The 23,334-nt window shown below is 38.7% G+C and overlaps 5 protein-coding genes across 11 annotated transcripts; 2 read left to right on the top strand and 3 right to left on the bottom strand.

Moving 5' to 3' along the window:
* Window positions 1–11: 11 nt before the first annotated feature.
* Window positions 12–3,817, bottom strand: LOC119992365 (protein NRT1/ PTR FAMILY 8.1-like). 4 transcript variants are annotated; one of them, XM_038839062.1, is made up of 5 exons: window positions 3,461–3,817; window positions 2,553–2,677; window positions 2,224–2,441; window positions 1,161–1,711; window positions 12–1,019 (listed from the first exon to the last, which is right to left on the bottom strand). In XM_038839062.1, exons 2-5 carry the CDS (start codon window positions 2,656–2,658, stop codon window positions 185–187), a joined length of 1,710 nt encoding a protein of 569 aa, XP_038694990.1. In that variant the 5' UTR covers window positions 2,659–2,677; window positions 3,461–3,817; the 3' UTR covers window positions 12–184. The 4 variants fall into 4 exon arrangements, with proteins under 4 accessions (XP_038694990.1, XP_038694984.1, XP_038694985.1 ...); XM_038839056.1 differs by having other exon boundaries at window positions 2,553–2,724; window positions 3,461–3,816; XM_038839057.1 differs by having other exon boundaries at window positions 2,553–2,720; window positions 3,461–3,816.
* A 1,366-nt stretch (window positions 3,818–5,183) lies between these two features.
* LOC119992403 (protein NRT1/ PTR FAMILY 8.1-like) lies at window positions 5,184–8,101 on the bottom strand. Of its 2 annotated transcripts, none has more exons than XM_038839074.1 (5): window positions 7,920–8,101; window positions 7,646–7,807; window positions 7,054–7,271; window positions 6,370–6,920; window positions 5,184–6,290 (listed from the first exon to the last, which is right to left on the bottom strand). In XM_038839074.1, exons 2-5 carry the CDS (start codon window positions 7,749–7,751, stop codon window positions 5,459–5,461), a joined length of 1,707 nt encoding a protein of 568 aa, XP_038695002.1. In that variant the 5' UTR covers window positions 7,752–7,807; window positions 7,920–8,101; the 3' UTR covers window positions 5,184–5,458. The 2 variants fall into 2 exon arrangements, with proteins under 2 accessions (XP_038695002.1, XP_038695010.1); XM_038839082.1 differs by having other exon boundaries at window positions 7,646–7,802.
* Window positions 8,102–9,146: 1,045 nt separating this feature from the next.
* On the bottom strand, window positions 9,147–12,540 carry LOC119995097 (protein NRT1/ PTR FAMILY 8.1-like). Its single transcript, XM_038841477.1, has 4 exons — window positions 11,395–12,540; window positions 10,867–11,084; window positions 10,231–10,784; window positions 9,147–10,141 (listed from the first exon to the last, which is right to left on the bottom strand). Exons 1-4 carry the CDS (start codon window positions 11,498–11,500, stop codon window positions 9,310–9,312), a joined length of 1,710 nt encoding a protein of 569 aa, XP_038697405.1. The 5' UTR covers window positions 11,501–12,540; the 3' UTR covers window positions 9,147–9,309.
* A 911-nt stretch (window positions 12,541–13,451) lies between these two features.
* Window positions 13,452–16,465, top strand: LOC119995096 (laccase-4-like). Of its 2 annotated transcripts, XM_038841476.1 has the most exons (6): window positions 13,453–13,646; window positions 14,252–14,403; window positions 14,495–14,739; window positions 14,836–14,964; window positions 15,053–15,979; window positions 16,072–16,465. In XM_038841476.1, the coding sequence occupies exons 1-6, from the start codon at window positions 13,554–13,556 to the stop codon at window positions 16,200–16,202; spliced, it is 1,677 nt and encodes a 558-aa protein (XP_038697404.1). In that variant the 5' UTR covers window positions 13,453–13,553; the 3' UTR covers window positions 16,203–16,465. The 2 variants fall into 2 exon arrangements, with proteins under 2 accessions (XP_038697403.1, XP_038697404.1); XM_038841475.1 differs by having other exon boundaries at window positions 13,452–13,646; window positions 14,495–14,964.
* A 3,154-nt stretch (window positions 16,466–19,619) lies between these two features.
* On the top strand, window positions 19,620–21,947 carry LOC119984252 (transcription factor DIVARICATA-like). 2 transcript variants are annotated; one of them, XM_038828126.1, is made up of 2 exons: window positions 19,620–20,870; window positions 21,303–21,947. In XM_038828126.1, exons 1-2 carry the CDS (start codon window positions 20,446–20,448, stop codon window positions 21,676–21,678), a joined length of 801 nt encoding a protein of 266 aa, XP_038684054.1. In that variant the 5' UTR covers window positions 19,620–20,445; the 3' UTR covers window positions 21,679–21,947. The 2 variants fall into 2 exon arrangements, with proteins under 2 accessions (XP_038684054.1, XP_038684047.1); XM_038828119.1 differs by having other exon boundaries at window positions 19,644–20,870; window positions 21,228–21,947.
* The last annotated feature ends 1,387 nt before the right edge of the window (window positions 21,948–23,334 follow it).

Here is a 23,334-nt window from a genome sequence, read left to right as displayed (position 1 = left end):
ACAAAAGCATCTGTGGCAAACAATACAGAGATTTCTCAGCGCTTGGCAATATTTACAGACATACAAACTGTATTCTTTCAAATAGGTAAAACACACTCTATGATAACATCAGGAGAAACATTGATACAATAAAATCATCAAAGATATAGACCTCCATGTCCATCAATCCATCCTATAAATTGGGTTAATGAGCGCGTCCGGTTGCTTTCTTGTAAGTGTAGCGCCTTGCAATCAAGAGATACACAAAGAAGTTGAGCAGGCTGAGGATTGCCAACAGCCAGTAGAAGTAGTCAAGATGGCCCCTGTTCAGATTATCTGGAATCCAACCAAGCTTCCCATGTCTTGTGGTAATCTTAGTCACAATGGTGACCAGGAGAGTGCTCAGGTAATTTCCTAATGCCACCGTTGTAAGCGAGAGTGCGGAGCACAAACTCCTCATGGCATCAGGTGCCTGGTCATAGAAAAACTCCAATTGCCCGATGAAAGTGAAAACTTCAGCACATCCTATGAGAAAATACTGTGGTACCTGCCAGAAAATTGACATTGGAATGGTCTTGAGATCATAGTAGTTGTTTCTTTCCACAATGTCAAGTCGAATAACCTCCAAAACACCTGCAGCAATCATGGCGAAAATAGAAATAACAAGGCCGATGCCCATTCGTTGGAGCTGGGTGAAGCCTCGTTCATGGCCTGTGAACCTCCTGACGAAGGGGACGATCATTAGGTCATATATGGGAGCCCAGAATAGGACGCTAATGGTGTCAAAGATGGAGAGAGATGCAGATGGAATTTTGAAATGAGGACCCATGTGTTGATCCATTGTGTTGCCTTGTAAAACAAACATGGTGCTCATTTGACTGTATACGGTTGCAAAAACTATTCCAGATGCCCATACAGGAAGCAACCTTATAATGGATTTGAGCTCCTCAACTTGCGTTACTGTGCAGAGTCTCCATGGGTTTGCTAAGCCCTTGATGCGATCAGTTTGGATCTCCTCAACTGCAGCCTTGTCAAAAAACCTGGAGGACAACCATATATGTTTTTAGGATGCATAAATAATAAAAACCAAGCTTGAAAACTTGAGTAAACAACCAATTGGTAACAGATCAAGAAAAAAGTAAACCCAGAGAGGCAAAAAACATTTGCTTCAATATACTTACGTCAGTTCCTCGGTGTGCTCAAGCTTGCGGCTTCCCTCGATGGAACCTTCCTCATCAGCCGTCTCATAGAGAAGAGACTTATCAGCAGGAACTTTTACATTGAACTTCTTGAAGGATACAACTATAACCTGAAAAATTCTTGTAAGGGGACTCCCTCCAGGCTTTTGATGACGGTACAAACGACTACCCAAGAAGAAAAACACAATTGCTATGGCCATTGCAGCTGTTGGAACCCCAAATCCCCAACCCCAGCCAACATTCATTTGTATCCACACCAAAACAGACGAAGCAATAAGAGCACCAACATTGATTGAAAAGTAAAACCAATTAAAGAAAGAGCTCTTCTTCTCCTTCTCACGTTCATCAGTTTCATCAAACTGATCTGCCCCAAAGGATGAAACACATGGTTTGATTCCTCCAGTTCCCAGAGCAATCATGTAAAGTGAGATAAAGAGGACTACACTCTGCATTGTTGTTGGGTAGCAGGTGTCCTTATCACAATGGGGCATCAATGCACCAACAGATGCAGACATCGTGAGGAGGGTCATTCCCTGCAGGAAAAACAAACATTCAACTTCGTTGTTTGTGAAGGAAAAAGAACAGGATAGGTACAATTCAACGTTGTTAATTCCCACTGTACATCCAACATCTAACCCAGTCAGAAATGCTCCTGATACTCAAGTACTATATTTGGAATTTCAAGGCTACCAAATATCCCTAGACAAATATGGTAGATTGCTCGTGCATGCAATTATGGTAACAGGATTGATTTGGCAACCCTCTCAAAAAATATTTAAAGGGAGGGACATTCCATCCAATAAAAAAAAGTTCCAACAGGAAAAAAAAAACATTCATTAGTATTAACCAGCTTAAAACTATGAACATTATCAGTAAGCAAAACTTCATTTCCACTCACATTAAGACAACACATTTATGGTTAACTCGCTTTAGGTCAAAACGCCAATACATGACATTGGTGAAAAGGTAATCAGCATAATCAAGTCATATATTATTATTATGTCTTCTATAGATAATCATGAATTTGCTAATGAATCAAACTTACCAAGATGTAGAAGACTACAAAACCGGCTATTGTCCAAAATCTTCCTAAGTAGGCATCAGCTAGAAAGGCTCCAATCAATGGTGTGATGTAGCAGGTGCCTGACCAATTTGTAACATTGTTGGCTGCAGTGGCATTTCCCTGATTGTAACGCAGTTCAAGGTAGTTCACCAAATTGGTGCTCATCCCATAGTATGCCAATCTTTCGCAGCATTCATTTCCTATGAGAAGCAAATTTTATTTACGACATTAGGGTCATTTGACTTGAAAAGTAATGATACACAATGCTGTACAGTGTAAACCATTAGAGAAAAAGAGACACTTAAGCATACCTAGAATAAAACGGCAGGCCTTCCAGTTTCCCGTTTTCGTTTTGTTGGCAGGTTTTCCATGGAAATCCACCGTCCCATCATTTGTATAGACATCATCCTCAGCCATAGTATTCTCTGCAGATATGCTACTACCCTTTCACAATGAGCTTGATCCTTCTCAACAAAGAACTACCTATAAAGTTAGCACATACATTTCTGAAAACTCAAGATAACAATCACAATAAGTCCAAGATTCCAATAGCTAAATAATTATAATGTATCCAACCACTTCGCAAATAGACTGCCCCTTGGTTTTTACTTTTTAGCCAAATCAATGAAAAATATCAATATCTCTTTATATTCTGAATTAAATACACAAATAGCCAGAGAAATAACTAAACACGTAAACACAAGGACACACTATGTGGAAATTCTGAACTGTTGAACAGCCATTAATCATATTATCTGTTTGAAAGTAGAAGGCACTACAGGACAATTTTATAGAAGCTCAAGATAGAAAAATCGATAAAAAATTTTTTTGGTATCATGGACACATAATATGCGTCAAACCTAAGCAATGCATCATTGCCTATTATAGTATAGAGAAATCAAAACCCATTTGATTAAACAGCGCAACTTTTAAAAACCCAAATCCATAAAGACCAGGCACATCTTAAACGGCAATAATATACCTAAAATTCCACATCATAGTCTTATTGTTAAAGCGAAAATCAAATTAAAAAAAGATTAACTTAAAACTGGTTTAAAATTACAAGGAAAAAGTCAATAATGAAAGGGAAAAAAATGAACAAACGTATCTAGATTCAAGAAAGCCAACACAAAACTATGAAGAACGACAATTAATCAATGGCCAGAGAGCATGCAAAGATAAATAACCCCCCAGGAATGAAGCAGAATTTGAGACGTACCTTAAAGCGACCCACAGAGGGTAGACCGAGAGACGGACAGGGATCTGGAAGAAATCTATGAGAGTAATTAGTTTTGGCTATGGTGAGAGTGGTGGTGGTGCATATATTGGTGTGGAGGGTGGAGTGTGAATACTAGCAAAAACAGGGGAGCAATCCCGGTTCTTACTGAGACTCAGCCCGTCGTGTGGAAATAGACAGAGAAGAAAGACGGAATACAAGTCAGAAAGTCTTTATAGTCAACAAGTCATAAACAAGTGTGCCTCTTTTGCCATTATACCCCTGCACTATTCACTTATCTCACTTGTTGCCATGGTATATACATACAAAATTATATTGTGGATTCGTGGAATAATTAAATGAATCTTACTGTAATTACCATAATAAGGATGGGTGGATGAAGCCTGTGGAAACTGGAAACTGACAGAAAAGAAAAGAAAAGGTTACTATATTCATGAAAAGTTTCTAAACTATGGCTTTCAGCCTTTCACGTTTCAAACCAGTGTTCATTCATCTTTAGTGAAACTGCGTGTATATGAACCCTTTTGCGTTTGGCTTCAAAATACACTGGTTCTCCAACTCAACTCAACCCAACCACCATTTATTGATCCAATGAAAACCAATCGTCTTCTCTGAAAGCATAATTGCGTGCGTTTTGGGCACCTTTTTTTTTATAATTATTTTTCAAAAGTTGAAACTTTTGTGCAGAAGAATATCTTGTGGCCAACTGTATTAATTTGTTCAAGATACGGAATCTTACATTGCTTCAAAAGATACCAAAAGTCAACGTTTACGCCGCGACCTAAGCAGAACTATTGGATCATCCATGTGTTGGTATTAGCTCTTTTGGCTCAATAAGGTTTTTCAAACTTTCGCAGCCCTGACTTTATTTTGGAGAATATATAATTTGTTTTCGTTTCAAACTTCGTTATTTTCACATGACGTATTGGATTCTAACTTTATTTTTCTCTTATACCGGCCAAAACCCAGTTATTCACAGCAGAAATCAAATCCAGGGCCTTTTGACTCCATATGATTCGATTTACCAATGAAGTGATTAATTTATCCTAAATTGTTTTGCTACTTTTGTATTCACACTCATTTGACTCTTAGAAAATCACATCCAGCCATTATTATTACTTTGTTTGGTATTATATTGTGGAAAATATTAGGTTTGTGAAGGCAACATCTACCACGTCTTCTCTTCGTGGGGTTTGAGGGTCTAAATCAACGTCCTCATTCAAAGCAAATAAGGACATAATATTTGTTTTCTAGTAATATAATGGCGTGTGTATAGATAAATATCTAGATAGGTGTGAATTGAGGAAGAGTGGATGAACTTCCAATCCAACTCAACAATAAAATCAAACAGCCGCCCAGAATACGCTATCAGGGGAAGAGAGTGGCTTACGTTGTTGATTTGATATCAAAAGCAACAAGCCCATAAAACAACAAATGTGTCATGCCTCTGCCTCGGCTTAAGCTTTACGTATACTTGACTTATATTTTATGATTATTCCCCTTTTTCCCACATCAAAATGGTTGACTTGAAGAGCTTCTCAAAATGACTTGATATTAGAAATTTTGGGTTCACATTTGTGGGAGGAGTTTATCCACTTCGCCTAATTGTCCGGTTGTGAATCTCTTTCGAGTTAAATCGTATGGACTCACAAGACCATGAGTTTGATTCTCATTGAAAGCAATACTTTTATGGTCACGTAATGAGTTTTGATCGGGAAACTTTTGTACACGTACGTGACATGGGCCAAACATTTGCTGAGCTCCAAACTCAACTGCACCTTTTAAAAGTACACAGAATGTTTTACTGTTGTGCTCTAAAAGAAGCTAAGGGATATTAGAATAAATGCTTGAACATTAATAATTCAAACCTACTGCTACCATAATCAAAAGAATCAAAACCAGAAAGCAAACAGTTATGGAATGTATATGCAGTAGTTTGGAACTTCTGGTTCTCCGTCTGTGGAAATTCTCATAATCGACTCAATGAGAGCGTCCGGTCACTTTCTTGTACTTGTAAGACCTGGCAATCAAGAGATACACAAAGAAGTTGAGGAGGCTAAGGATTGACAGCAGCCAGTAGAAGTAATCGAGATGGCCTCTGTTGAGATTATCAGGAATCCAACCAAGCTCCCCATGCCTTGTAGTCACTTTAGTCACAATTGTAACAAGCAGAGAACTCAAGTAACTTCCCAGCGCGGTGGTCGTAAGCGAGAGGGCCGAGCACAGACTCCTCATAGCATCAGGTGCCTGGTCATAGAAAAACTCCAATTGCCCAATAAAAGTGAAAACTTCAGCACATCCTATAAGAAAATACTGCGGAACCTGCCAGAAAATCGACATTGGAATGGTTTTGAGATCATAGTAATTGTTCCTCTTCACAATGTCGATTCGAACAACCTCCAAAACCCCCGCAGTGACCATGGCAAGAATCGATACGACAAGGCCAATGCCCATCCGTTGCAGCGTAGTGAAGCCTCGTTCATGGCCTGTGAACTTTCTTGCGAATGGGACAATTACTTGGTCATACACAGGAGCCCAAAAGATGACACTAAGAGTGTCGAACAGCGAGAGAGATGCTGATGGAATCTGAAAATGTGGCCCCATGTGTTGATCCATTGTGTTACCTTGCAGAACAAAAATGGTGTTCATTTGACCATACACTGTCGAGAAAACGATCCCAGATGCCCATATTGGAAGCAACCTAATAATGGATTTCAGCTCTTCAACTTGTGTTACGGTGCATAGTCTCCACGGACTTGGTAAACCTTTGATCTGGTCGTTCTCAGTCTCCACCGCAGCCTTGTCAAACAACCTGTAGTTCAACCAAATTTGAATCAATTGCGAAACAAAGTATCGATGTTAATGGCTCATATTTGAAATAAGTTACTTACTTGAGTTCCTCGGTGTGCTCAAGCTTGCGACTTCCAGCAATGTTACACTCCTCATCAGTAGTTTCGTAAAGAAGGGACTTATCAGCCGGAACTTTTACATTTAACTTCTTGAAGGTCACTACTATAACCTGGAAAATTCTTGTGAGGGGACTGCCTCCAGGTTTTTGATGACGATACAATCCGCTACCCAAGAAGAAAAACACGATTGCCATAGCCATTGCAACTGTTGGGACTCCAAATCCCCAACCCCATCCAACATTCATTTGTATCCACACCAAAACAGAAGCTGCAATAAGAGCACCAATATTGATTGAAAGGTAAAACCAGTTGAAGAAAGAACTCTTCTTCTCCCTCTCAATGTCATCGCTCTCATCGAACTGATCAGCCCCAAAAGATGAGACACAGGGTTTGATCCCACCAGTTCCTAGAGCAATCATGTAAAGAGCGATGAAGAGGACCGTGCTCTGAACTGTTGTTGGGTGACAAGAATCCTTATCACAATGGGGAGTTAGTCCACCAACAGATGCAGACATTGTGAGGAGTACCAGTCCCTACATGATACACACACATATATAACCAGCTAGTTATACATGAAAGAGCATCATATTCATTGTTCAATTACTCACCAAAATGTCCAGCTAGTTATACATGAAAAAGCAGCATATTCATTGTGCAATTACTCACCAAAATGTAGACAACTACAAAACCGGCAATTGTCCAGAATCTTCCCAAGTATGCATCCGCTAGAAAGGCACCAATCAATGGTGTGAGGTAGCAAGTTCCTGACCAGTCATTAACATTCTTTGATGCAGTAGCATTTCCCTGATTGAAACGCAGTTGAAGATAGTTCACCAAATTGGTACCCATCCCATAGTATGCCAATCGTTCGCAGCATTCATTTCCTGTGATGTTAAAAAAAAAAACAATGCGATCAAAATGCCCAAAATTCCTGCTACTCAGTCGTACATAGTTTTAAGGGTAATGATATGAAGCAAATTAGCAATAGCCTAGTTGGTTATATCTCAGGATTTAGGTCCTACAATATTCGAAGTCGGGAGTTCGAACCAACCAAATTGGATAAATCCTGGTTTCGAACTAAACAACGGAAATATTTCCTTGTGGAATTTTGATTTCCTGGGCTTACCACATTTCTTGGCCCCTACTCGCATGAACTTTGGACCAGTCTTAACTGTCACCAACGCTGGTACAAACTGTTCTGGAGGGGCCTAGATTTACGTTAGTACAAAAAAAGAAGAAGGAGAAAGCAGTTGTGTACCAAGAATGAAACGGCAGGCCTTCCAATTCCCCGTCTTGTTTTTGTTGGCAGGATTGTTGTGGAAATCCACAGTCCCATCCTTTGTGTAAATATCACCTTCTGCCATTGTAATCTTTGCCCCAATCAAGACACACTCTTGATCCTCTACTCCAATCGACTACCCTAACCCATTTAGCAACACAAATGTTAAAAATTAATGTCGAAGGACTAAATGATTCCAACCCAAATATATAAGGAGGGTATGAAGAATGAGAGAGCGGAATTTGAAACATACCTTGAAGTTGAAGAGACGAACAGACGATAGAGAATAGAGAGAGATGTCAAAGAAACCTAGGAAGGAGAATCTGGTTCCTTAATGGTGACGATTAGTTTGGAGTGTGAATATACCACCAAAGCGTTATTGCCCAACAGAGTAAAACCAGATTGTCAGCAATAAATGGGATGAAGGTTTATTATTATGGAACGTTGGATTCAATATCATTCTTTAATTGAGAAGATTACATTCTAATGAAGAGATACAAACATCTTTGTATCTGGACTCTTTGGGTTGCCAGATACGTACACATTTTGCCAACTCAATTACTCATTTCTATTCAAAATCGAATCCTCATCTGATAAAAAGGGTAAATTTAAATTGCATCATCGGATCATTATTCAAGATTTGAAGGATAAATCATACGAGATTCTTGCAGTGGAGGCAGGATCAGGATCTGGGAGGAGCAGATTTTCTCAGTCAGTCGATCTTACTCCCAACCTTCCGGAAAGACTGTCAATACATTTTATGGCTATATACTCCTGCATTTACGTTTTTGTTGTTAATGTTTCATTTAATAATATTTTATAAGGCCCAACTAAAAAAATTAGTCCAGAGTGCCCAAATAATGTTATAAGGCCGAACTAAAAAATTCAGAAGCCCAGAACCGTGATATATTCTGGAGCGGCTCCTTGGCAGTGATGATAGGCCCATTTAATCAATATTTGGTCCAGAGAGACCCATTTAGCCATACGAAGGGCCCAACCACTCAATTGCAGAATCTAGAAAGTAGAAACATCAAACAGCAATGCATTTGGATTTTGGGTTCGGGAGCAGATGACGGGGATATGTAACCGGCCTATTAGACCTACACGGCCCATCACATAAATTTACGATCCAAGTTGTTAGCAGATCCGTCAACATTTTGGGCCCATATAACATTTTGGTGGTAGTTTCATAGTGTATACTTATGTCAAAGTTCTAAAACTCGGTATAATTAGCAAGGCATATAAGGTGTTAGTTAAAATGCGTCAATACCATGCATGAAACGACAAACAAACTTGTGATTAAGAGGTATCCGGACAAACAAAATTGTTATGCCGAGGTATAATTAGATACAACTTAGAGGTTACAAATACAAATTCAATTCTTAGAAAAAGTAAAAGTTACTCCACATATTATATGAGAGTAAAATCTACGTATATCCTGTTTATTCCTGATTTCACGTACCGTGAGATTCTTGTGCGTGAGAGTTGTTTACCTCTTATTATGCATTAAAAGAACTTGTACGGTAGCGCATAACATAACTCGTACTCATGCGGTAATAGATCATGTCCCATACTATTTTTCAGTTCCTGGCGGAACTTTGGCATGAAAATAACAAATAACATCCGACATCAATCTCTGCAAATCAGTGGATGGACAATACAGCTATCTTATAAGTATACCACCTAGCAACAAGAAGATAAGCCCCCAAATTCAGCACACTCAAAGCTGCCAAAAGCCAGAAGAAGTAGTGAAGATGTCCATAATTCAGATTGTCCGGTATCCAACCAGGCCTACCATGCTTGGTGCTCACATCTGTGACAACATTTACTAGAAATGTACTCAAATAGTTCCCCAATGCAGCAGTTGTAAGCGAAAGAGCCGAGCACAAGCTTCTCATTGCATCCGGTGCCTGCTCGTAGAAGAACTCTAATTGTCCGATAAATGTAAAAACTTCAGCACAGCCTATAATGAAGTACTGTGGCACCTGCCAGAATATTGACATTGGTATATGCTTCATCTCATAGTAGTTGTGCTTTCTTACCTCACCAAGTCTCACTAGCTCCAGAGTCCCTGCAGCCAACATAGCGAAAATGGAGATGACAAGGCCAACTGCCATGCGTTGAAGCTGTGTGAATCCATTTTTATGGCCGGTGAATTTTCTCGCTAATGGAACGATTACGCGGTCATAAACTGGAACCCAGAAGATGACACTGATAGTGTCGAAGAGGGAAAGTGAGGCTGAAGGGATTTCAAAGGATTTTCCCATGTGAAGGTCCATTGTGTTGCCTTGCAAAACAAATAAGGTTCCCATTTGACTATATACAGCAGAAAAGATTATCCCAGTAGCCCATATTGGCAATAACCTTATAATGGACTTGAGCTCTTCAACCTGAGTTACGGTACACAGTCTCCATAAACTCACAACACCTTTGACACGAGCCGCCGGAGTTTCCACAGCCGCCTTGTCGAAGAAACTGAGATATTACCATACAACCCAATAGTATATGTTAACATTTTGCAACTATTCATAATCATTATTCAATCTAAATGCAATCTGCAGTACCTTAATTGTTCTGTGTGATCAAGTTTTCGGCTTCCTTTGACTACAGACTCTTCATATGTGGTTTCATACAGAAGTGACTTGTCATTAGGCACTTTTATTCTTGATTTCCTTAAGGAGGCAACTATGACCTGACATATCCGAGCCAGTGGACTTCCTCCAGGTCTTTGGTTCCTATACAATCGGGTACCGGAAAAGAAGCTAACAACAGCAATTGTCATAGCAACAGCTGGAATTCCAAAACCCCAGCCCCATCCTACATTGGTTTGTATCCATACGAGCACAGAAGAAGCGATAAGGGCACCGATATTGATCGAAAAGTAGAACCAGTTGAAGAAGGAACTCTTCTTCTTCTTCTCCTCCTCGTCAGAATCGTCGAATTGATCTGCACCAAATGATGAAACACAGGGCTTGATCCCTCCAGTTCCTAGAGCTATCAAGTATAGACCTATGAAGAACACTGCGGTTTGTGACCCTGTTGGATGACATGCATTCTTATCATCACACAAAGGTTTTAATCCATGAACAGATGCTGACAGAGTTAACAGTGTCATTCCCTGCAGAAAATTAGAAAACTTCTTTAGTACAATAAAGAAAATGTCTAGATTGGAATATAAATATGCTTCAGTCATGACTTACAAAGACATAAATGATTGAAAAACTGGCAATTGTCCAATATCTTCCCAGGTAAGCATCTGCAAGAAAAGCTCCAAGTAGTGGCATGACATAGCATGTGCCTGACCAATTTGTGACATTGTTGACAGCCTGAACATTTCGCTGGTTGAGCTGATTTTTGAGGTAATTAACCAGATTTGTATTGATTCCATAGTAAGCCAACCTTTCACAACATTCATTTCCTACAAAAATGAAAGGGCAGGCACACATAAGTATTTTGTCTTCGTATTTACTGAATATCCGAGAATTCCCTAACCCAACATGCCTATGGAACAATTGGTCCTGGATGAAGCTTGTGCAGGGAGAATCTCCTATGGATCTTTGACCCATTTAAGGAAATAACATCGAAACAGCTGAGTGTGGGAGAAGAATTTTCCACCTCCCACATTTGCAACCGCAGTTAACTTCACCATCCCAGCAAAACTTCTCTGTTTTAGTGACTATCAATCATAACAGTAAGCAAAGATGGATATTAGTTAGAGATGTATATACCTAGAATATATGGGCACGCCTTCCAGGTTCCAGTTTTCTTCTTGTTTGCAGGGTTGTTACGGTAATCAGTTGTTCCATCTTTAGTATAGATATCTTCGACTGCCATAGATGCTTACAGACAACAGAAACAGAGCAAAAACAGAGTGCTTCAAATACTAAAAAGAGTACGTTTCGACTCTCACCTCATATGCTTGAATGCTTCCCGAGCAATTCACAACTATTGAAGATAAATCATATCAACGCATGTCTGTTCCACTCAAAATCCTTGCATAAACACCTTTCTTTTTCACTTACTCTGATTTTCAAGTCATGAATGCTGAATGGGTCTTGCGATAAATGGGTATGTGAGATTGTGAGGAAATACTGCGGTGGATATCTGTCATCTCGATAGAACCAAGAACATACCGAAACCATCTTTATAAGACTCTGGCACGCAGTTCTATCCGTTGCTCGATTGAATGCTCTGTTGAAGCATCAATGTTAACAACTTGGTTTCATTCAATGTTGATTTCAACTTCTGAACAATTACTCGGCACACGTTCTTAGGAAGATGAAATACGAGTAGTTCATTGATTGGCGTTCAACTACAACAGCATCGGAAGACGGCACTCACAATCACAGACATGGAGCGACTACTTTTGATTTTGCAGTTGCGGCATGGACCTCGAAACGACTTGGATGAGCCCGCAACTAATGGGCCGAGGAGCAGACAATCAGTGGACTAAAGTTTTCAGGCCCAAAGCAGGCTTGATGGAGTTCTTTTAGTTGATGGGTCTATTTGCGTCTACTAAATAAGAGATGTCATATTAGTTGGGCTTAGCTGTGCAGATGGGTTTCAAAGGTCCATCAGGAGTGGTCTCTCTGGGTCCGGGGCCACCTCCGAAGTCTTGCAGGCCTAGGGCCTAATTTTCTGACCCCACCTACAACAATTCATTTTTTTAATAAGTGAGAAATCATCCAGGAATCACCCAGCTTTGCATGCTCTTTGGATAATTGAGTGGACGTAAACCTCAACCATTAGAACAGTCCACGTCACGCTAGCGATAGGTACGTCCCAAGTGCAGAAAGATAACCAATTGTCACAATTTTAAACAAGTTTTCACAACTTTCTGTTCCTTGACAATTGTAATGAGCGAGGCACTCTCATTAGCCACAATTTGATACCATACCGTACCTGTAGAGTAGAGAGTGATCCAGATAAAAAACATTAGATTATAAAATGCATTAGATGGGGTTGATGTAGTTGTTAACTTACCCACCGTTGGTTAATCTTAGCTTTCAAACAAGCTATGATGGGATGCCCTATATGGGTTGCCATCTTATGCATCACCCATGAAAGCCATTTCTCAACCATCTATTCTCTTACTTTCTAAGTAACCCTCTCCCGTAGCCTTGCAACCATAAACCTCTTAATCTAATACCATTTTCGAGAATCAATACTCAAGAGGAAAAAAGAACAAAATCAATACTCACGAAGAAAAATAACAAAAAGTTAGAGATTAAGCCAAAAGCTTGGCACATAGTGACAAGAATATTGCTCTTAATGGAAATTGAAAATCGAACTCAGGGCTTTCTGAGCCCATACAGAGATATTCAACACTAGGCTACTAGTAATTCGCATCTACAGAGACAAAACCTACCAATATTTCATAACAAAATCAACTTTAATCTCATATTAATAACTAGATAAGCCAAGGGAAATCATGATTAAAGTTTGTCAATTTTATTTATAGGCTATTAACAAGGTTGTTTATTTGTAATTTTTGTTAATAATGTAATAGGTTTTTTCAACTTGCAAATATTATCACAACACTGAGGAAATTTCTCAGTAAGGTTGGTAGTTTAGTGAAAATGGTATTTTGTAAGGTTTGACTGACCAAACTACATTAAGAGGAATTAGACATTATGTAGAAACTAAGAAATCAGGAGAAAGATAAGTTTAGCCTTAGAATCTTGTTTTTCAAGAATCCATGCACAAACACACACCTAACCAAGCAAAAACGACATGGCAGCAATCCTGACATCTCCCCTTTATAAGGACGAGGTAGCGAGTCACACATTAGATTGTAACAAGGCCTCATCAAGCAAAACAACAAAAGCTAGTCAAGCCAAATATCAAAGGCAGAGTCACTGGGATTTAAACAACTGGATCATATCATATGGAGTTCTCTTATTGTCTTAGATTTCTGCTTCTCATTGCCTGCCTCTCTCCGGCTTTGGTCGAATGCAGGGTCCGGCGCTATACGTTCAATGTAAGTACAATTCAAGTAGATGATTCGTTATGTACTAATTCAGGTGTATAGAGGGATGAGAATTAGCGAGAAGAGAGATGAGAGAGAGGTTTAGCACAATCCACTAGTAGAGATATTATCTGTTTTTTGCCTTATGCCAGCACGATGTTGTCCTTAAAAAGGTCATATACTTATAAATCATGCATTTGGCTCTCACCTAAACCAATGTGAGACATTTTCTATTTCTAACATTTTATGTACACAATTTCTTAGCGGTCTTGAGAGCTATTTGGGTAGAGGCTTTATCAATTCATACTGGAAAATTTTATTCGTGCTCGGATTAAAGACATTGAGCAGCAAAAGTAATCAACAATTAAAATCATTCTTTGCTTTACAATTAATTATTAGGTAAATCATACATGTTAGAAGTCAAACAATCTTATTATTACATTAAACCATATGTAGATAGGGTGAAAAGTCCAACATATATGCCGTGCAATTGAAACTTAAAATTTATAATTTGGTCCAAAGGGACATGTAAGGTGAGACCTCTATTCACTACCAAAAGCACACAGTAGCGCATTATCAGAACAGATGAGAAATGCATGTTTTTGTGCTTGAAACAGGTGGTGATGAAAAATACTACCAGACTATGTTCAAGTAAGCCTATTGTCACTGTCAATGGGAAGTTCCCAGGACCAACTCTTTATGCCAGGGAAGATGACACAGTGCTTGTTAGGGTCATCAACAAAGTCAAATATAATGTATCTATTCACTGGTAAGTTCACCTAAATTAACAAGCACTTAAGAGAAAAACACTAATTAATTCAAAAAATTACTGAAAAAAAGTCTCACCTTTGTTTTGGCAGGCATGGAATCCGGCAACTCCAAACGGGTTGGGCTGATGGTCCTGCATACATTACCCAGTGCCCAATCCAGCCTGGGCAAAACTATGTGTACAATTTCAACATTACAGGTCAGAGAGGCACACTCCTCTGGCATGCACACATTCTCTGGTTGAGGGCCACAGTCCATGGTGCCATTGTTATCTTGCCTAAGCGTGGTGTCCCATATCCATTCCCAACTCCCCATAAAGAAGTTGTGGTCATATTAGGTGACTATGAATCTTTCTTTAAGAACAAATTTTCTGTAAATTGTGGTCATTACGACGCAGAAATTGGAATTGAAATCTTACAATTTTCAATTGCAGCTGAATGGTGGAAATCGGACACAGAAGCTGTGATTAACCAAGCTCTCAAATCTGGATTGGCACCAAATGTATCTGATGCTCACACTATCAATGGCCATCCTGGAACCTTCTCAACTTGTCCTTCACAAGGTAGTGAAATCTATGAACCAAAAATTCACTCTTTTTCATGAGATTTATGTATGAGCTTATACCAATATTGTTGTTTGGCTTTTGGCAGGTGGGTTCACATTGCCAGTCCAAAGTGGGCAGACATACATGCTAAGGATTATCAATGCTGCACTCAATGAAGAGCTCTTCTTTAAGATTGCCGGGCACAAGCTCACCATTGTAGAAGTTGATGCCACATATGTCAAACCATTCAAAACAGACACAATCCTAATTGCTCCAGGCCAAACCACTAATGCCCTCATCACTACAGACCAAAATACTGGCAAGTACTTGGTCGCAGCAGCCCCCTTCATGGACTCACCTATTGCTGTTGATAACGTGACCGCCACCGCCACCTTGCACTATTCCGGCACACTTTCTAATGCTGCCACAACCCTCACCACCCCACCACCACGAAATGCCACAGCAGTCGCGAACAAGTTTACTAACTCCCTCAAAAGCCTTAATTCACAAAAATATCCTGCCAAAGTCCCATTGAAGATTGATCACAGTCTGTTTTTCACAGTTGGCCTAGGAGTTAATCCTTGCCCAACTTGCAAAGCTGGTAATGGAAGTAGAGTGGTTGCTAGTATTAACAATGTCACGTTTGTTATGCCAACCACGGCTCTACTACAAGCACATTTTTTCAACATCGGTGGTGTGTTCACCACTGATTTTCCTAAAAACCCACCACATACATTCAACTACACGGGAACTCCACCAGCAAATTTACAGACCACAAATGGAACAAAGGTTTATAAGCTGAAATACAATTCTACAGTTCAACTTGTTATGCAAGATACAGGAATCATATCCACTGAGAACCATCCAGTCCATTTACATGGCTTCAACTTCTTCGCTGTTGGTAGAGGAGTCGGAAATTACATTCCAAATACAGACCCTAACAATTTCAATCTTGTTGATCCTGTGGAAAGGAACACAATCGGAGTACCCTCTGGTGGATGGGTTGGTATTCGATTCCGAGCAGATAATCCAGGTAACTTGTGCAATGGGTTTGAAACTTATACCTTCTATGAGCTTTACTCTGTCAACAATTCTCACATATTTCTGCTTTGACTGAATTTGTAGGAGTTTGGTTCATGCATTGCCATCTAGAAGTGCACACAACATGGGGACTAAAGATGGCGTTTCTGGTTGAGGACGGCAAAGGCCCTAACCAATCACTTCTGCCACCTCCTAGTGATCTGCCAAAATGTTGAAATAAAGCCACAAACAAGAAGAGAAAGATCAACAAGAAGAAGCAGAGAGTTCGTTAAACAAAAAATAAGTTCGAAGATTCAATTGTTTTCTTGAGCAAAAGGAAGACTTTTCTCAAGCAAGTTTTAATAAAATTGTTTGAGCAGTTTTATAACATTATACATTGTATGCTTTTTTTCCCTTCCTATGAATTGATTCATGTCCTAAAGATAGAATGTATAAGCTTTTGATGTTGTATTTAAGTTTCCGAAAGGGCTTTACCTTCTCTGTGTGGCCGCTCAAATTGTTCAATACGAATTACTTTCAGAGAACAATTTTCAGTCAAGAACTTGATGAGGTATCCTCTTTTGATGATTTGATGTTGCAATCTTAAGGCAACGATGTTGGATGAGACGAATTTTCCACCATTGCAGTTGTGGGCCGTGAAGCATCAGGGATCGTCTCCGCCAATTTTCATTGACCATCACCGATCCCACAGCGGATGAAGCCACGACGGTTCAACTTGCAGCGCAAGAAGCGACAGCTTATTGCCTTCGTAACATCTTCGTTAAATGCAATTCCCAAATTGCGGTGGAAGCTAAAGCTATCAAGAATCCTAATTTGATTCTCACTTCGGGATTGAGATCCTCCAATTACTGGATGATTAATTAAATCATCCACGTCCACGGTATTGAAGTTGGGCCCCCTACCATCCAACTGGACCAAAAGGCAAAAGTCCATAGCTCGGTCTCAGTAAATGGACTTTCTCATGGGCCTTGGCATAACCAAATGGGTCAAAGCATTTAAACATATGGGCCGAGTCTCAATTCTCTTATCTTCACAAGCCCTATAGAAATACTTGGGCTTCGACCATCCTTTGTTAGACGCCGTTGACAACTGGACATTAGCAAGCTCAAGCCCGAATATTGGGTCCATTTTACACATTTTGCCCATTCCTAGCCCAAAAACGCAGAAAATATCATGGAGAATTGTTTGTTGAATTAGTATATGCATGCCTTTCATGATGCATGGGATCCGGGGCTCGGCTCTGCAATTCTCAGAGTATACAATTTTCTTCTAAATAATTTGGAATGTGTGTCATATAACACTCCATTTTTATATTTTTTCACTTGATTTATTTTTCACCATAGGATGAGAATTGTACTCTGGGGAATTCCAAGATTCTCTTCTCCTTGATGATAACGCTAAAAAAAAAATGGTTTGATTTCGTTTTCGAACTGTGTAATATAGTGACTTAAGCAGGTAGAGTAAAATACCTAGTATGTATCAAAGAGTGGATACAACTACTCCATGTCTCCATCCTTAATTCCGTTATATAAAATTAATCCATGCTTACAATAGTGTTTTTGTATGTATAAATACAAAAATCAAAATGTGTTAATTGTTTCAATATTCTATAAATCGAATTAATAGTTATATATATGTCCAAAATTAATTAACATGGTAGCTAGCTAACTTAGCTTTGGTGGGCATACACACGTTGATAACCTTTGATGCGGACCTATCTCCAATTATGCATCAACATCAAATAGCCATTACGTGACTTCATCTTTGTAACATGAATTGACACAATCATAATTATTTGTATCGTATAAAATTGTGGGTTTGGAATTAATTTGGATTAATTCTATATATTAACCAGCATGGATATATAAATGGGTATTTGAGAGCCATGACGTGCAATGTAAGCCTGCCAGCCCCGTTGACTTGTGAAGTAATTAACTCGTAGGGACCAAATCCAACAACTCGTAAATAATAGGGAGGCTTGAATGGTAACAAAAATAAGTGATGGATTTGTTTGGTATATTTATTTTCCAAGTGGTTTTTTTATTTTTCTTGAGAACAAAAAAAAAAAATCGAAAACATGTTTAGTTTCTATTTTAAAAAACACAAAAAACTTAAAATCACTTGAAATTATAAAAAAAAACTAAATGAACCAAACTCGTCACTATAATTAGGTAAAACCTATAATAAACATAAATTGGAACCCACACCACAAACCCGCGTGATGTGCACAATTGAAAAGTAAACAACTCTAGGGGCCATGCCCACATTGTCGTGTAATATTTGGGTTCAATTTTATTTTGAAAGTCGCGCATTATCATATATATATATAGATATAATTTATACTAAACGATTATAATATATGCTCTGCAAGTTGTACAAAGGACCCACAACAACAAATGCACATCCTCATCAAATACGCATAATAAATAAAGGAAGTAAATGCCTTTTTAATATAAACTTTCACAATTAAAAGGAAAAATAAAATGAGAATGCACATGTTCATATTATTAAATTCCTACTTTTTTACAAAAATGGAAAACGAGGAATCTTTCCATTTAGGGAAAAGTTGGTACTTCATTTGTCTAAGGCTTTAACCAAGTCTTTGTCATTCCCAACAAAGTCAAACTCATGGGTGCTGACTACCATTAATTCTCAATTATGTTAAAATTAATGATATTGAAGGGCCGGAACAATCAAAGTAACCTCATTTTAATAATTCAAATTAAAAAATTAACGAGAGAATGATAACCGTACAAATTTATCGATTAGATATATGATATAAGCATAAACTAGAGTCTTGAGATTCGCATACATATAAATTTCCCACGTGACAACATGATAAATTGGAACAAAAGCACTCAATGTCGTGAGCTTCAAGAACAAATTTGTTAATTAAATATATAGTGTGTTTATGTTTATGTATATATATATTGAACCCGAACTCCTGACCTTAGATTTGGCAATCTTGAATCTCCTTTTTTTGTGAAAGTGATTAACAATCTTTATCATGATTTTTAAGTGCTTTAGCATGTATATTATAATCATACTTAGTCACTTTGTCAAACCCATTTAGCATCTTCAAATGCTTAGCCTTTGCAATATTTTGTGATTAATTATGCTTCGGTCGTTTATTAGTCCAAAGATAAGGTTGATCAATTTTAAGTATCAAGTAAACTGTCAATCAAAGAAATCAAGTGGCGGCACATTTAGGATAAAACAGATTTTAAAGTAATCCGTAATTACTGCTTTTGGCCTTTTGTATCGTTTGTTCTGGCAACAGCAGCCACTAGTCTATTTTTTATTTATTTTTTCTTCTCTCTTTGATCTACCATTGTAAGGCTGTCTTTCTATTACATTGCGGTTTTGCTCTGCTTTTATACATTTGGATTTAAACTTCAGATTTTTGGGACTAAAACTCAAATTTGTTGCTTAAGATTTGTTTCTGAGAGCATCAACTGTGTTTCTATATTTGAATTGGGCAGGAATAACTGCTATGAGAGGTTGATCATGTAATGCCCACCATGTGTTTGACAAAAGTTACCATGCAAGGCATGAGATCGGGAAGCAAAACAGGGCATAGTTTACCGCAATGACAAAAGTTACAACCTGCCCGACGACGGCACTGCTTTTTGACTCATTCACATTTGATTGGTTCCATTTCACTCTCTCAGGTAGGTTATGTGTAAGGAAACTTTATTTGAGCCGCAGCGCCCACAAACACCATACCCACCAATCACAGCTCAACAGCATTGACTCTCTCTCTCTCCCCCTCTCTGTATTTCTCACTATCCGCCTCTGCTGATTCCTGTTTCATTACATAGATGGATCCCCTCTTCCGCAAATAGTTGGCAATTTTTTGTGTGCGTTCGTTTGTTTCACTGTCTCACTGCTTTTTTCCCTTTAGCATCAAAAGAGTGAAATTCTTGCCCACTTATAGTATTTCAATCCTCGACAAGCTCTCAGTTTCCTCTGTTTCTCTCTTTTTCTGAGTATTGTTGTGTAAATCTTATTTATGCGAGCTTCAAGTTTTGAAATTTACATCAATGCTTTGTTTCTTTTTATGAAAATCATTCTGGGTTTTGCTTATGTTACCTCAATTGTTGTGGTTTGTGTTGCCTTTGAATCAAACATGGTCGTCTAGGGTTTATCTTCCACGTGAGGGGGTCTAAGATCTGCTCCTTCTTTCTCGTTTTTGTTATTGCTCCTCGAATTTTCCGTAAGTTTTGGAAAGTTTGGCTTTTTCCAGATTCCTCGATTGGTGGTAATATAAAGTTGGGTGCTCAGATTCCTTTCAAAATGCCTCTTGATTGATGCCTCTCGTCACTAAAATCCTGTATCTCTGCATTTTCTAGCTGGGTTTTCTCTCTCTTTGAGCATTCAAAGGGAGAGAAACAGAGAGAATTCTCAGTTTCCCTTCCGTGCTATTCGTTTCACTTGGGCAGTGCATTATCCAAAACAATGAGTTGGGGAACTGAAACTCTCTCTCCGGATTCTTATCTTCAGAACTCAAATTGGTTGTTTCAAGAAAACTGTGGTTCCAAATGGACCGCTGAAGAGAACAAGCAGTTTGAGAAAGCTCTGGCTTTATATGATACCGATACACCCGATCGATGGTTGAAGGTGGCAGCAATGATACCTGGCAAGACGGTCGATGATGTTAAAAAACAGTATAAGGAATTGGAAGACGATGTTAGTGACATAGAGGCAGGACTGATCCCAATTCCTGGTTACACCAATACCAACTCTTTCACATTGGAATGGGTTGACAATCAGGGATATGAGCAGCTGACGGAGTATTATAGTCCCGGAAAGAGAGGTACGGCAACTCGGCCTTCCGACCAGGAAAGGAAGAAAGGAGTCCCATGGTCTGAAGCAGAGCACAGGTACCCACTTGCAACTAATTTGTTTGAGAATTGATTGAGTAGCAAGTGATAAGTTTTCACATTTCTATCATTGTTGGCTTGTTTTTTTTTATTTTCTTCTTGTTGGTTCTGCTTTCATGGTTGGAACTTTCTCTTGTTGAGATGATGGTTTTGAGCGACAACTCACGAATAGGTTAAGTATAACTTCCTCTCTATAACCTGAGAGGGCTGAGAATTGAGGTTTTTCTAACAAATGCTAAATGTTTTCATGGAATCTAAGATTCCACGCATTAGAGGACTTCATATAATTGGTTCTAAAGGTGATAGATTATATCTTGATAGCTCTATCATATGTGTGGTTTGATAATCAAACTGCAGGCAGTTTCTGCTGGGTCTCCAGAAGTATGGTAAGGGTGACTGGAGGAATATCTCACGCAATTTTGTAATGACTAGGACGCCAACTCAGGTAGCTAGCCACGCTCAAAAGTATTTCATCAGACAGCTTACAGGAGGGAAGGACAAGAGGCGATCTAGCATCCATGACATTACAACGGTGAATCTACAGGAGACAAAGTCTCTTTCACCAGAAAAAAATAGTCCACCATCACCAAGCCATTCTGCCACTACTATGCAGCCACAATTGCAACCAAAAATATTTAGCATTGACTGGAACCCACCAAGTGAAGGAGTGGCCACCGTTTTCGACCTAGAAATTGGCAATGTGTTGATGCCACCTACCTGTGGGATTTCTACTTATGGACCTAAACTCCAGGACCAAAATCTTCACAGAGGAACTCATCCAGGATATCAGTTTGGGTCTTTTAATTAAATCCCTCAGATGCACTCTATGCAACATCAGTGAAGTCTCCAGAAAAGTGTGAGAGTTCTGAAGGTACAGAGATGCCCACTTCTATCCAGTGACACTTTATATCATGGCTTAGGTGAATATGTTGATGCAGAATCGAGTTATTTATTTCAAAGTAATTAGGCATTTACTTAGCTCACATTGTTACTTGATGTTCATATTTCAAACCATTGTAACAAAAAGGATGCTTATCTATATGAAGATTGATTACTTGAAGATTCATGCTTCGATTATGCCTTGCTGCATTTAGATTCTGTAGCATTTGTCTTCTTTAATATCAGGTCTATGATTTACCCACGTATCTATATTCACATCTAGTAGTCTAGGGCTCATATGCATAGTTTCTGGAGATTAATTCTTGACAGTGAGATTTATTGCAGAAAGATGCTGTTATACTTGCGTGCATGGCCATTTAGGGTGGCAGTTGATTTGGGAAAACATTCCACATCTAATTTTTTGTGTGTGAAATATGCATTCCTTTTCCTAATGACATTGTTTAATTCCCGTGCTTTTGCCTTCATGCTTGTCTAACACGGGGTTCACACATTTGATTCAATTAGTTGACTGAATTTCATAATCGAATCTTGAATGAAGATTGGGTCTAAGGGCCACTAATTCAGGCATCTCATGCTTCATTCTGTACTCTTTTCTTTTTGTTCTGATCATGAAAATCACTCATCTCATCAACACTTTGTTCTCGTATCTAAGATCACGATTTAGGTTGGAAGAAGATTAGATCCTACATGATGCATTTGTAAATAAATTAATCATAGCAATATGGTAACTGTAGTTGTAATATTTTGTGCTCTCTTTTTGTTGGCTTGTTGTCTTAAAATCTTTCTTCTTTTTTTGAAAGACACCGAATTTATGCAGATCACACTTTTTACCAGTCATCAAAAGAATCACGGTTTTATGACTGAGTGCCATTACAAGAAAATAACCTTGAAAGTGTCTGTTTCCCCTATAGAGTATAGACTGAGTGCTCTCCTGATGACCTTTTTTTAAAATGTAAAAGGTGTTGCCTTTCCCTGTCGAATTGGGTTTTTCGCTCTTATAAAATGAATACAGAACTATTTAATTTCAGTATTATGCCCATACTGATTCTCCTGCATAGGTTGGGGTAGCTTCTTTTTTTAACTTGTATCTTATGGAACTCATTCATAGCTAGAATCTTTTGTCTAATTATATGTGCAAACTTAAATAATCAAGCAAGTTCTTGATTCTCTGAAGGTCCCTTGTTCCTGTCATTTCTTTCTTTTTATTCCGTTCGTCGATACTATAATTTGAGTTCTGTAGCATGATTAATAAGTACCACCAACCTTGACCTGACTTGGTTATTTTGTTTTGTGAATGATCAAATCTCATGAACTTGCAGAAGAATTTCCTCTTACATTTTGTTTACATAGCTACTGCTGCAATATTTGGCTCCTCTCTTGTTGTTGGCTTGTTGCTGCTGCTGCTTTGCAACCTTATGAAAAGGCTAGTTGCCATTGCATAAATGATTCCTGGTCCCTCCACTAGGCATGCAATTCCAGGCAACAAGAGCATTATTATCAAAGTCTTGTGTGGTAAATGACAGAAGTACCACTTTCTTTTGAAAAGGAATAGCTTTTCTGCAAC

This window comes from Tripterygium wilfordii, chromosome 3, assembly GCF_013401445.1.
Source record: "Tripterygium wilfordii isolate XIE 37 chromosome 3, ASM1340144v1, whole genome shotgun sequence".
Lineage (NCBI taxonomy): Eukaryota > Viridiplantae > Streptophyta > Magnoliopsida > Celastrales > Celastraceae > Tripterygium > Tripterygium wilfordii.
Note: the sequence above shows the minus strand (reverse complement) of the source record. Positions and strands in the feature narration are given on the sequence as shown.

Bases quoted from the DNA above. Each gene is read 5' to 3' on its own strand.
- LOC119992365 (XM_038839062.1), bottom strand. From the start codon at position 2,658: ATGGCTGAGGATGATGTCTATACAAATGATGGGACGGTGGATTTCCAT. The intron at 2,442-2,552 runs GTATGCTTAAGT...TGCTTCTCATAG, and splicing joins GGCCTGCCGTTTTATTCTAG to GAAATGAATGCTGCGAAAGA. The intron at 1,712-2,223 runs GTAAGTTTGATT...TTTTTCCTGCAG, and splicing joins TTGTAGTCTTCTACATCTTG to GGAATGACCCTCCTCACGAT.
- LOC119992403 (XM_038839074.1), bottom strand. From the start codon at position 7,751: ATGGCAGAAGGTGATATTTACACAAAGGATGGGACTGTGGATTTCCAC. The intron at 6,921-7,053 runs GTGAGTAATTGC...TGTATCATGTAG, and splicing joins TTGTAGTTGTCTACATTTTG to GGACTGGTACTCCTCACAAT. The intron at 6,291-6,369 runs GTAAGTAACTTA...GTTGAACTACAG, and splicing joins GAGCACACCGAGGAACTCAA to GTTGTTTGACAAGGCTGCGG.
- LOC119995097 (XM_038841477.1), bottom strand. From the start codon at position 11,500: ATGGCAGTCGAAGATATCTATACTAAAGATGGAACAACTGATTACCGT. The intron at 11,085-11,394 runs GTATATACATCT...TCATTTTTGTAG, and splicing joins GGCGTGCCCATATATTCTAG to GAAATGAATGTTGTGAAAGG. The intron at 10,142-10,230 runs GTACTGCAGATT...GTAATATCTCAG, and splicing joins GATCACACAGAACAATTAAG to TTTCTTCGACAAGGCGGCTG.
- LOC119995096 (XM_038841475.1), top strand. From the start codon at position 13,554: ATGGAGTTCTCTTATTGTCTTAGATTTCTGCTTCTCATTGCCTGCCTC. The intron at 14,404-14,494 runs GTAAGTTCACCT...TTGTTTTGGCAG, and splicing joins TATAATGTATCTATTCACTG to GCATGGAATCCGGCAACTCC. The intron at 15,980-16,071 runs GTAACTTGTGCA...CTGAATTTGTAG, and splicing joins ATTCCGAGCAGATAATCCAG to GAGTTTGGTTCATGCATTGC.
- LOC119984252 (XM_038828119.1), top strand. From the start codon at position 20,446: ATGAGTTGGGGAACTGAAACTCTCTCTCCGGATTCTTATCTTCAGAAC. The intron at 20,871-21,227 runs GTACCCACTTGC...ATCAAACTGCAG, and splicing joins TGGTCTGAAGCAGAGCACAG to GCAGTTTCTGCTGGGTCTCC.